Source organism: Cavia porcellus, unplaced genomic scaffold, assembly GCF_034190915.1.
Source record: "Cavia porcellus strain 051 isolate PalLab524CR breed Dunkin Hartley unplaced genomic scaffold, mCavPor4.1 scaffold_2, whole genome shotgun sequence".
NCBI lineage: Eukaryota > Metazoa > Chordata > Mammalia > Rodentia > Caviidae > Cavia > Cavia porcellus.
The window spans coordinates 100,272,960-100,285,917 of NW_026947485.1; the positions used below are offsets into that span (position 1 = coordinate 100,272,960).

Genomic DNA, 12,958 nt, shown 5'->3' on the forward strand with positions numbered 1-12,958 from the left:
CTCCATCAGAGCCCTCATATGTCTGGGCTCCTTGCACTTCTTTTGGACTCAGTTCCCATAAATGATGCTCTAATATCTCAGAAGACAAACCGCATGTTTTTGTAGTCAGAAAACCATATTCTATATCAACTAATGTGTCTCCTTTGCCCCTTCCCGACTGCAAATCTCTAAGCTACAGTCACTGCACAAGTGTTATAATCCGCTCAGTTGGAATCCAAAAGCCTCTTCTCTCTGGGTCTCTAGCAGCTGGACTCAGTGTCCTGTTATCCTCCCAGCTTCCTCTGCTCCACATTTAAATCTCTTGGCCATCTTTCAGAAGGATTTATAGAGATTTAACGTGACGCCTGTTGGAGAGTTGACATTAGAAGCCGATTTCAGTGACTTGTGTTCATTCCAGAGTTCTGGTCATGCTGGGGCAGTGAAATCAATGGGGTATTCTGTATCTGATATGGACCTGGGGATGGGCCTCCCCACAGTGCCATGTTTGACTGCTTCTGAAAGTACTGTTTGTACTAAAACAAAAATAGAGAGATAGTCTCACAGCCTGTCCTCTTTGAAGGTGAAATCATACCTCCTTCCCACAGCAACAGATGAGCATCTGTATGGTCCATGGCCAGCTATGCACCTCTGGCCAGTAGCCTATGACCTGGCCAGCTCTGTCTTGGCTGGGGATGAAAGGAAAGTTCCTTCATTAAAAGGCACAGATGGGACCACTGTTCAGTAAGACACACTTCCTTACTTGTATAAACTAGAGATTATTTTCCAGCTCCAAAAGGGGTCATACGTTGCTTGCTTGTCTAGAAGTGGAAGGCAGATGCCAGAGCCTTGACATGGCTTAAGAAGGTGAATGCACCTCTGAGGCCTGTGGATGGACACTCTAAACTGCAGTTGGGCTCCAGTGTCTCAGTATAGCACACGAGTGGCCTAGGACATTAGTCCTAAAGGAAGCACCACCCAGTGGCTGTCATTGGGTACCTGGGCCTCAATAGTAGACCAAGATTTTCTTGAATTTCCTTGCATTTTCTGTCCATTATCTGGAATTCAGGGAGGCAGCAGCCCTAAAACATCAAGACCTCTGTCTCTTAAGCCTCAGCTGGATTCCTCAGGCCTCACAATGTTACAACTTGGTAGGGGAATTAACAAAAATATGTTTTGAGTATTCATCGAGGGTCAGCCATTGTGTGTCTTTCAACATTCTTTTAAGCTCCATTCAAAGATACTAAAACAGAGGCCTCTGAAAAGTGCAGCCAAGTGATAGAGTTGCCCACAGAGTGTTGTGTGAATGGAAGCCACAACATTCAGCAAGCAGGGAGCCATCACAGTGCAATTTCTATACCTGCCAGCGGTGATCCAGTTTCTATGAGGAGCTTCAAATGACAAGGCTAGATGCAATACTACGTGAACATCCCCACAGCTAAATTCCCAGAACACATCCACAGGAGCTCAGGAAGGACAAGCATAGGACCTTGTCCATACTGTCTGCATGTGACCAAGGCTCCAAATGACCCCTGCTGTTATACCAGGAGATCAGGCATCCTACCTTCCCAATAGACCCAGTCTTAACTACCCATCTTGCACAGGGACTAGCGAGGTCTGTGAGGACACTCAGGCTCCTGGAGTTTCCTAGGCAGGCCTCAGAGGGCAGGACCAGCCCTGGGAGGAGTTTCCCTCCTGAGAAGCAGCAGCACATTCTTTGGGCAACACTAGTGCCCCCTCTAGTGTTCCCTGGGTACCTGGCCCTGCCATTACCCTCCCCACACTGGCCTCTCCAGCTTCTGCACATATTTCCCTCTTTGCCTCCCTGGGTCCGGGCTCAGCTGCCTACCTGATCTACATAATCAACAGTTTCATGACCTTTAACTGAGTGCTGTGAACTGAGGCCTCCAGGCTATTTGCATCACCCTATTAAAGCCTCTTTGCATGCCCTGACTCAGAAAGCACCCATTATGGGACAGGAAGGAAAGGGTGAAAGAAGCTCCTGACAGTCCCTATATCCCTGTCATCAGCCCACATGAACAGCCATCCTGAGAGAGCCTGTCATGCAGCCAGGCATCTCTAGACCTTCTCCAGCAGTGAGGCTCTCAGGACTCACCATGCTGTACAACAAATGGGTGGCCATTGGGTGTCGGCCTTCATCAGCAGGGTGCTTCTAAAGGGGCTTTTGGCTGAGGCCCTGGGTCACTCATTACCTAAGTAACACCCAGGTGAGCACTGGCTTTGTAGGAATCTTCTGGGGTGGATGCTTACCCACTCCCCCTACGCCAAGGCCCCTACGCAGGCTGCAGCACCAACTCAGAGCTGCCACCTGCCTGCCCTTGCCCAGGAGGACAGTCTTCACTCCTGCTTTTTGTCAGAGTGAATAACTTCTGATTACTCCTACCTCAGAGTATTCTGTAATTGCTGACGTTCTCTGAGGCCTAATGAACTGAGACCAAATTGCAAGAAATATATAAATAAAATTTACTCATATAACAAACAAAGGGAAAGGGCTCAGGTGGGAAAAGGTCAAGTGCATCTAAAAGTCAAGAGACCTGAAGGGCAGAGAAAAAGAATTCCTGTCCAGAAATGATACAGTGAAAAAGAAAAAACAAAAACCCAGCAGGAAGTTTCTAAATGTTACTCCACTCACAGCCCTTTGGGGGCTGATGTGGATGTGTTTTCTGGCTTCAGAATGGTTTCCTACAGCTCTGCCACTTTTATATTAGGTTCCCAAAGGCTGTGAAGTGCCATCCATCCCCAGGCTGAATGGACAGGTTAGCGTGAGACCCTGTGTTAGTGTGATCCGGCTGCTTTAACAAAGTACCACACATCACACACATGTGGCGGCTGACTTTTACTCTCTCTTCTGGGACTAGCGGTTCAAGATCGAGGTGTCCACAGTGGTGGAAGGGAGAATCTGTTTCATATCCCACCTCCTAGCTTATAGTGATGAGTGGCAGTCTTGCTGTTCTTTGACTTGTAGAAGCATCACCCTGCCTTCATTTTCATAGGCCATTCTCCCTGTGTACACATCTGTGTAGAGACTTCACTCCTTTATAAGTACGCCAGTCTGATTGGTTTGTGGTCTGCCCTAATGACATCACCCCGACTAGATAGTTGACAAAGCCCCTATTTCCAAATATATATTATGAAATACTCAAGATGGAGGGATTCATCACAGGAATTTTGGAGGAGTCACAACTTAGAACTTAACACACCTTAACTATGCTCTCTCTCTTCCTCTAATACAGATAAGTCCTTTGAGGCCGCAGAGACCAAAGAGCCAGGTGATCAATGTCATTGGAAGTGAAAGACGCTTCTCTGTGTCCCCAGCATCACCATCCTCCCAGCAGACGCCTCCTCCAGTCACACCCAGAGCCAAACTCAGCTTCAGTGTTCAGTCAAGTAAGTGGGGCCCTTCCTACCTTGGAGTCTGTGGCATTGTTCTGTGGTGTTCCCTTGATCAGTGGTGCAACACTGAGGATCTCCCCCTCCTGACAGCAGTTCAGGAGTTGGGACAAACCCTTGATATGGGGCGAAGTCCCTGTGACCAGGGTGGAGAATCTGGACTTAAGCAAATCAGCCAAGACATAAGCATCAGAGCTGAGTCAACAGAGTGTGTGGTGTCTCTTCCAGGCACGGCAGCAATCCCTGCCTTGGAAGGGGCTTGACAGCCACATAGGTAGCCCCATTTTTCTCATCATGAGCCATCAAGGGATCGGAAGGCCTTGGGCATTCACGTCTAGAAAGAACACACAATGGAGAACCCCTTCTTCTCTGGTTTTGCCTGATTTCTAGAGTTGCCATAGCAAAGCACCACAAACTTACTGGCTTAGTGAAATGTATTCCCATAGTTCTGGTGGCCAAAGGTCTGCAAGGAGTTGGCAGATTGGTTCCTTCTGGAGGCTTTGAGGAGGAGTGTGATGCATGCATCTCTCCCAGCTTCTAGTGGCTTCCAGTGATACTTAGTATTCCTGAGCTTATTGCCAAGTCACTATGGTCTGTGCCTCCATCTTCATGTGGCTTCCTTGTGTCTACTCTCCTTATAAGGACACCTGTAATAGGATACGGGACCTACCATAAATCCAGGATAATATCATTTTGAGAAACTAATTGCATCTTCAAAGACTGTATTTCTAAGTAAATTCACATTTGGAGGGTCTTTCTCTGGGTGGACCTTCGAGGTCCACATTTTGTAGGGATACTGTCCAACCCACTGTAAGTGGTAACCAGATTTTCACCTCTAAATTCAAACCTATCAGAGAGGAAGACTCCTGGCAAGAAAATATGGGAGGGAGTGAGGGACACAGCAAAACAGAGGGGCCCACTCCATCCTGTGCCCAGAAAAGAGTCCCAAGACAAGAAAGCATGTGCCTCATGGGGTGGATTGTGCAAGGCACCAGACGAATGTCCTCTGTACTTGATTTTCTTACTGAAAGGGCAGCAGCGATGATTCTGGAAACACACAATGGGTAACGTGTCTTGGCTGCAAGTGTGGACACTAGAGAAAATGTGGCCTCTGAATGGCACATCTCTACTTCTTTTATTGCCGAGTGATCTTTTTCTAAAAATATCTTTTACATTTCTTTAAAATATTTAAACCAGGTACCACTACAGCAATTACACAAAATAGTTGCTGCTCCAAGGTCTTAAATGTGGGATTACCATATGGCCCAGCAATTCTATCCCTGGGTCTTTATTCCAAAGACTTGAAAACAAGAGCTTAAACAAGTATTTGCTTGTGAATGTTCATCAGCATCACTATTCATAATGGCCCAAAAGCAGAAATAACCCAATGTCCATCAAAAGTTGAACATATCAATGACTCTGTATCCAAAAAATGTCCATGCCGTAGGCAGCCATATAAAGGGATGAAGTCCTGACACATGCTGCAACATGGATGAACTTGAAAATCACGAAGTTTAGTGAAATAAGCCATTCTCAAAAGTATATGTGTCATGATTTGCATTATCTAGATTAAGCAGACTCAAGAAGGCAGAGAAGATGGAGGTAACCAGGAGCTGGAGGGAGTGCAAGATGGGGCATTGTTGCTTAATGGGTGTAAGATTCCTGTGTGGAATGATGAACCTTGGAAATAGACAGTAGTGAGGATTGCACAGTATTGTCACTGTAGTCAGTGCCACTCAATGTACAGGCTAATGTAATGTACAATTACATTGTACATTAAAGATGGGCTAAGACAGCAAATATTATGTCATGTCTGTTTTGTCACAATAAAATTCACCACTGCTGAGGACACTCTCCCAGTCTTCGTGCCCTCCCCAGTTCTGTGGCACAGCTTCCAACCTGGGAAGTGTTTTCTTAAAGAAGGATTTCTCAGCCAATGAATCACTGCTGAAAACTCCAAAAGATACACATCAGTAAACATATCAATTTTTCTCTCTTTGATGTGAAAGAGAACAAATTATTTGCAAGAGCCTCAACAAGGGTTGTGTGAAAATACTCTGCCGCAGATTATTCCTCCTTTGACAATGGCCATTTTCCAGTTTACTTTTGCAATCAAGGGTCCTTTGCGTCAGCTTACATAAAGCAACAGTGACTGCAGCTGCTGATACCTTTGTTCCACACATTTGTGAGTTTTCCTGGTGAGAGAGGTGAAGAGTCGGAGGCTGACTGTGTGCGGCCTCATTCGACTGCTTGCCGAACCACTTTAGGTAGTAGCTATGGCAGGCTGACAACAGAGCCCTGGCACGATTTGAAAGCAGCAGCCACAGCCAGTCCTTGTGATGCCAGCTGTGTAGATGCCACCAATGAAGAGGGGGTCAAGAAAGGCCAGAATGACATCAGCATTTTGTAGTGGATTGATGCTCTGGTTTTAGGTGTCTCGTGGTACTTTTTATTCCCTTTGTAGAACGTTCCGTTTGGAGAGAATGTTACCCTTTCCATTCTTTACCCCTCATGGCCTCTGCTCTGCTGGTAAGTGATGATGCGGTATAAAGTGCTTCTCCAGGAGTGAGGAGAAAACAAAGAGCAACCCTGTGAGCCATTGGGTTCCCTGAGTGTGTGGAGCAGATTTTAAATAGATCCTGACTTTCCAGGTTTGGAGCTGAATGGCATGACAGGGATGGATGTGGCCGACGTCCCGCCCCCACTGCCTCTCAAGGGCAGCATGGCAGACTATGGGAATCTGATGGAAAACCAGGACCTGATCGGCTCACCAACACCCCCTCCGCCTCCTCCACACCAGAGGGTAAGTGTAGATCAGTAGCGGGGGGACTTTGACAACATGTTAGTCACCTGTTTCAGTGGTTAACAGGTTTACCATCGGTTAAAAAGAAAAATTATAAGATGGTTCTAGATTTGATTTTGAGAGAGGAAGTCAAAGCAGAAAGGACTCCAGTATGTGTGTCCTGTGGTTCTGTGTCATCCTCACTGCAGTGAAAACCCTCATCTCAAAATCGTGCTTGGAACAAGGACAAGAAAAGGAGACGTTCCAAATGACTGGCATGGCTTCAGAGGTCATTCCAGTGGAGACGCAACTGTGGGATTCTGATTTTGAGAAGTAGCTTTCCCACCAAGACATCTGTCGGACTGGGTTAAGTGTTGGTGATGTTGCACCACAGGGGAGGTGACTCCTCCTGGCACTTACATCCCTGAAGCAGCTCTTGTTCCAGCAGCTCCTCTGGCTGACATCACACTCTTGCTGGTAGCCTGTGGGCACAGCTTTACCTAACTGAGCCTGAGACCTCCTACCCTTTTGGTTTGAGGTGCTGGCCAGTAATAGTGACCTTTCTAAGTGTGAGCAGCTGGCCAAACCCCTCTTCAGCACCATCCCCAGGGGAGCACTCCTTGCACATTCTGTTGTAGTCAGTAATCCTGTCTGATACTGCTCCTGCCAGGTGTCCTCAGGAGCTGTCCAGTAATGCAAACATTAGTGACAAGTGTTAATCCTGTTTAAACCAGGGCTCTGCTACCAGGTGCCAATTTTAGAAGCATCCTTTTCAGCTCCATCACACTGTGTTCCTGGATTGCCTCGATGCTGTCCTGCCTATCCCTGAGCTCCCACTTCCTCAATACATGGTTTAGGGTGCAGCACATGCAGAGGCCAGTTTGGGGAAGAGGGGTGGTGTGTTTACATAATAGCCCCTGGAATGTGCACTTCTAGGCCCACCTCTCTGACTAAGATAGTCACAGCTTTATAAAACTAAATGAGCATAAATACCTTATTCATGTTTCTGCAGTTGGTCGTATGTTTTGCTAGTTAAGCTCCATAAAGTAATTATATGGCCACAGCACTTGTGTAGGACATTAAGGATATGATATTGTTAGATGGCTATCATGATGTGTGTGTGTGTTTCTCTCTTAATAAGCATTATAAATTGTTCAAGCTATTTCTTTTTCTTTTTGACTCAGTGCTTTCCAAAGTTTTAAATCTCTCTTGTGAAAGACATGGAGGAGAGAGGGTATTTATTAATAGTGTGCATTTGACACTTTCTTCTGTGTAAGAAAACTAAAAACCTCTGGTATTAAAGGGACAGGTAGCTTTTATTAAGCCAAAGTGTTATTTAACTAGATGCTGTCTCTAGAGATACCATAGTACAGAACTAGCTCTGGATGAAGAGGGCTTTATGGGGGCAAGAACGGTTCTGGAGTCATGAAAATGTAAACCTGAGCTTCCTGGGCACTTGTAACCATGTGTATGTCATCACAAAAGGAGAAGCAAAAATGTCCCCTGGGTCTCTCTACCCTGTAAGTTCTGAACTTGGAATCAGTGCCAGTTTCATTGTTGGTACAGATAAACTCAGGGGTGACATTTCTCAAATACATCACTCTAAGTTACTCATGCCACATGTAGTTGATTAAAAAACTCATACGCATGAGCTTTGGCTCCATTTATAAAAGGGGTGTGACTTCAGTTAGGTTAACTGCCCAATCCTTTGCTATTCATTTCTTATTTAATTTATTTGCAGTGTGAAAAAATGTTCAGGTGACAGTCTGGTGGTTAGCATGTCATAATTAACAATTGTGTTTCCTAGGATGTCTCCCATTGCAGAGGCCCCGGGAACCACTTAGGATAATGATCATTCTCCTGTCTTGAGGGGCGGTGATCAATAGCCACCTGTCACTCCCATTGATCGGCTTCAGATTTGTAGGCAACTCTATCTCGGGTTGCTGCCATTTTAAGCTGAGATTTTCTTAGCAGTGGCTATCAGTGTACTTACTGGTGAAACCCCATGTACCTATATCTGGCACAAAGGGCATCTCTAGCATCATTTTGTATCAGATTGTATTGGTCTGACCCACTATCAGTCATGTAAACTCATGTTATCAGACCTCAAAATAGCTGTTTCTATTAACTGTTCTTACCAAGCTTAAAAAAGATTTATATATCTGTAACTTGACTTTACTTTTTACAATATCTAGATATCATTTTATCCATTTATTCTGTTTTCCTCTGTGTGTTCAGCACTAGGTCATTTTGGCACTCTATTTACTTGTTTATGAATCAGAAGGAAGTTGGGGCAGTGAGTGAGAGATGACTGTGTCACTGTTCTGTCCTTGAAAACTACTTTTCTCACATTCAGCTAAATGTGCACCTACACTAAGAGGCTGCAGAAATCCACGCTTGTCCATGAGTTAGTTGGTGGTGGTTTGGTATTCCACCCTGACTCCTCCCTGTGGCGTGCTCCTGCCTTTCTCATCTGTTCATTTCTTCACTTACTATAATTCCTTCTTGGGAGTCTGAGGCAATCTGTGGCCTATAGGCCACATCCAACCAGCCACCTATTTTTGTAAAGTTTTCTTGGAATGCAGCTACAGCCATTCCTTTACATACTATCTCTGGCTGCTATCCAGCCTCAGAAGAGATTTTAAGCCTCACAAAACTGAAAATATTTACTTTCTGGCCCTCTCCTCTAAAAGCTTGCTGACTTGACTTTTGTTCAGAAAGCAAGAAATGGACTCTCGGCTGACCCTGGAGAACATCTCCATGGACATGCCTGTCCTCACACAGTAGGTCAATTGCTAGTTTAATAGCACTGAGTTTAAAACAGCAAAGAGGTAGTTGTGCTTCTTGGAGCCTATGTAGCCCTTGTGAAAGGCACTCAGAGACATCAGAAAGGCCTGTGGCTGCCAAGCAACCTAGCAGCAGACCTGCCAGTGCTGAGGCAAGCAGGATGGGGAGGCCCTGTCACATAGAGGGGCGGCCACAGTGCGTGGAATGCAGATGCACTGTGCCAGGTGAAACCATGGCACTGCGCCACGGGGTCACCATGTGGAGACTGGTGCTATCCTGAAGGGACATCTGTAATTTGATGTCTTCTGCATATTCATGTTTTCCAGCAACTGCCGCCTCCACTGCCCAGCAAAACTCCACCTCCTCCCCCTCCAAAGACAACCCGAAAGCAGACCTCTGTGGACTCCGGGATTGTCCAGTGAAAGCAGCGAGAGTCTCGAAAGAGCAACCTGTCGTCTTTCCACCCCTCCTCGAATTCTTCCATGTCTGATGTTTACCTCATTGGGCCTGCAAAGTCTGACCTTTAATTCAATGGCTTTTCCCTAAGAGGAGCTGTTTCTAGCCCATCACACTGTGGGGCATGGAGGGTATGGGACCAGGACATTTACCATTGTGTTTTTCAGAGTTGGGGGTTTCCAAGTGCGTCATTCTCCGAGACAGCCGCAGTCTTGCCCAAACATCGTTCCTTGTATGTGCCAAATGACTCATATTAGCAAGCAGTTCAGCCGATCTGAGGTTAGCTAAGCACGAAAAGCAAGACCATCCCTGATGAGAAGCTGCATAGTAGGCTGTATTAGAATCCTTGTGTTCCCTCGGCAGCCCGAGTTCACTCTCCTGGGATGTTTGATTAGACTCCTTTCTGCATCTGTGGTGATTTTATGTTGGTTGAGCATGTCTTCAACCTGTATCCGGCAACTAAGTTCAACCCTTCAGGGAAGATCCTGATTTTTCTCTTGGTATAATTTAAAATAGGATATTTCTCAGCTACTGAACAGTTACTAATTTATGGAGTAGAAATACCATTATGAATACTGGATCAAATGGAAAAATAAATATGAGTATAGCAAAATAAACTTTCATTCTTTTTTGCAAAAGAGTATGTATACCACAAACGATGGTTTTAATTGGATGATTTCTCTGTGTCCTCATTGTGTACAGAAGTTTGTATATATGATGGTTCTTAGAACTTGTTTAATTTTTGTGGTCTGTGTGTCTATTGTAATAGGCATCTGCAAATGATTCTCAGTAAGTGTTCTTAATTTTTAACTGCTGGAAATGTAAAAACAGCAACCACAAAAAGGCACCACAAATTAAATTGGCTTTTCAGAACTCCAAACTCCTGAAAATGTTGGTGGATAATAATGTTTTAAAACTAACTTTGTATAACCTAATATTTTTATTCTGTCATCTATATTTTTTTATTCACTATGACCATGATACTGTTCTAGTAGACTTGAAAGTTAATCATTGACAATGAAAAATAAAATGCTACTTTAAAAGAATCAACAGGGTCTGTTTTGCTTTTATTTTTTTATGTAAAATACAAATGCTGCTGTCTGCTTTTTTAAAGACAAAAAACTATCTTTCTCTAATATAATTTTACCTATTTAGTTGTGTCTGGTTTGCATTCCTGGTAGAAAGCGTCCAAGTCTGTATGTATGTCTGCCCGTCCTCGTAGAGAAAGGCAGAGCAGAGTCTGTGAAGTTCTCTTCGATGCCAGGGACTCTCAGGCTGCACATTATCTAGGCCTCACCTGCTTTTGTAGCTGCGGTTTTTGACACAGGGCTCTGGTCTGTAGGATATGTGGTTTGAGTTGAGAAGCCTAGACACTTGAGAGCTTTTTCCAAGACCTGCAAAGGAAAAAGCTGAAACTGAAGCTTAAAGGACAAGAAACCAGACAGTGGGACCCTCAGCTCCAAACAAGGACTTTCACCTCCATTCCTTCCAAGTACTTTTAAGCTACAAGAGTGTGGGTCTCTACCCACCTAACAAGGCTCAGAGGAAGCTGCTGCCATGCCTAGGAAGCTCAGGGTATCTTTTTTTCTCAATAGTTGTTCCACTTTACTGTACCAAAACTTACAACTTAAATGCAACAGTTATCTTATACTTGTAAATATCCAGTCCACTCCAAGAAACTGCAGACACTTTCAAATAAGAAATTTTCTTCTTTACAAATGCATCCTTTGTCACCAAGATACATATTCAGTCCAGTATGTTAGAAATCCTAAAATATCACATTGGCATACCAGTCTGGGAGAGTATGAGTCCAAGTAGACTGGGTCAGTTTTCAGCTGCCAGCACTTAAGAATAATTCCTGACCCTACAGAAATGGTAGATGGATATTTTGTGTAGTTCTTTCCAATCTCTCCAGATTTCTCTCGTATGACACAACCTGGACTTGAATCCATACCCCCATGCCATCCCCATGGCTGTGTACCCCGTTTGACTTGAGAACTAGGAAGGACAGAATGCAGAAAATATTGTGGAGGAAAAATAGAAGACAATCTACATGTTGCAGAAATTTCCTAATATGAAGTATAAATATATTGATATATTTATAAACTAAGGAACTTCTCAAACTATGCACAAATGAAATTTCCTCACTGTGTGAGTCAGCTTTCCATTACTGTAAAAAAGGCCTGAAATAAATAATTTTAAAAAGAGGAAAGAGTTACTTAGACTTCCAGTGGTGTAGGTTTAGATCTATGACTGGACCTGTGATAGCAGAGTGCATGCTGGCCAGGAGCTTGAGGAGAGCACCCCCAGGTAAGCACAGGCCCTGCCTCTTAGGGTTCCACCACCTCCTGATGGCATCAGTGGTTGAGGATCAGACCTCTAACACAGGACCTTTAGGGGACAGCAAAACTTACTGGAAAAGAAGCTGTCTACTATTATTCAGTGTTTTCTGGGCCCAGGCCTTCCAGAATAGAGTAGTCATGGGAAGATTAGCCTCTCGATACAGACATGTGCCTATTCTCAGGAAGTCTTTCTTTACCTTTTCTTCACAATTTTCTTTCAAGGAGTCTTTTTAGATGCTTTTCCCACCATTTTAGTAAAACAGATATATACTATATATGTATTTTATGTACCTTATGTATAGTTATGCTTTTGTATCAAAAACCAAGACTTTTTACCACTTAAGAAACAATTTTTACCCCTTTGGAGATAATAACACATGAATCTGTGCTCTAAAGCCGGTGGGTGAGGTTCTTGTGTTTTGTTTTTGGTTTGGTGGCCAGGAAACTCAAAGCCAAATTTAGCTTTCATGCAGTCAAATAGTTTTTGATCTTTTAAAATGTTGTTTGACCCATTGAATTCTACCTTTTTGGTACTCTTATTTAATGTGTGATTTTCTCACAGCTTCATACAAAGTAGATAGTATATAAATTCTAGTTTTTTAACGAAAAACTTTTTCCTATTAAAAAGCCACCCTTAGTGCTTGAAGATTGCTTCCTAGTATTTAAGGAAATTATTTTTAATCAGTTTCCAGATTATTCTTTTATGTAAAGATCTGATCTTTTTAATTCCTTACAGACTTTATTATCGTGTGCTCTAGATTCTTTTATGGTGTTGAACTTTGTGTCATGCTCCTGGAAGTCTTTAGTGGTTTAATGGATTTAACTTTTGCTTTTTAGTTCTATCTTTAATTGCTTTTTTCAATATTTGACTTACTTTTTAAAGTCTGTTTGGGAACTTCTACCACTGTGAGGGCAATCTGCCTTTTCAGAATTATTTAAACATTACTTTCTTTTTGATGATGACTCAGAAGAACGAAGATCCTGTAAGGCCAGTAAATCTCTGCACCTAACGATGTTAAAATCGTCATTTGGCCTTTGTGTTTCATACACACAAAGAAGCTGCTGTTCTTTCTAGGCCCTAAAGTGGTCTCAGTATAATGTCCCATGCACAAGAGGGGAGTAGGACTTCCTGGATGTGTGATGTTGGGCAAAGCTTATTCTAATAAGTACAGTAAAACTTGTGGTGTTGTTTCATGTGCCAATT

General features: G+C 43.8%; 1 protein-coding gene across 3 annotated transcripts in view; it reads left to right on the top strand.

Annotated features, from left to right (window-relative positions):
- Dock1 (dedicator of cytokinesis 1) overlaps positions 1-10,458 on the top strand; it is a 516,033-nt gene extending 505,575 nt beyond the window's left edge. For all 3 annotated transcript variants that reach the window (XM_013143418.3, XM_063244929.1, XM_003479612.5), the window contains 3 exons: positions 3,231-3,384; positions 6,039-6,190; positions 9,283-10,458. In XM_013143418.3, coding sequence (XP_012998872.1) covers positions 3,231-3,384; positions 6,039-6,190; positions 9,283-9,378 — 402 coding nt within the window. In that variant the 3' untranslated portion in view covers positions 9,379-10,458. The remainder of the gene's footprint in view (positions 1-3,230; positions 3,385-6,038; positions 6,191-9,282) is intronic.
- The last annotated feature ends 2,500 nt before the right edge of the window (positions 10,459-12,958 follow it).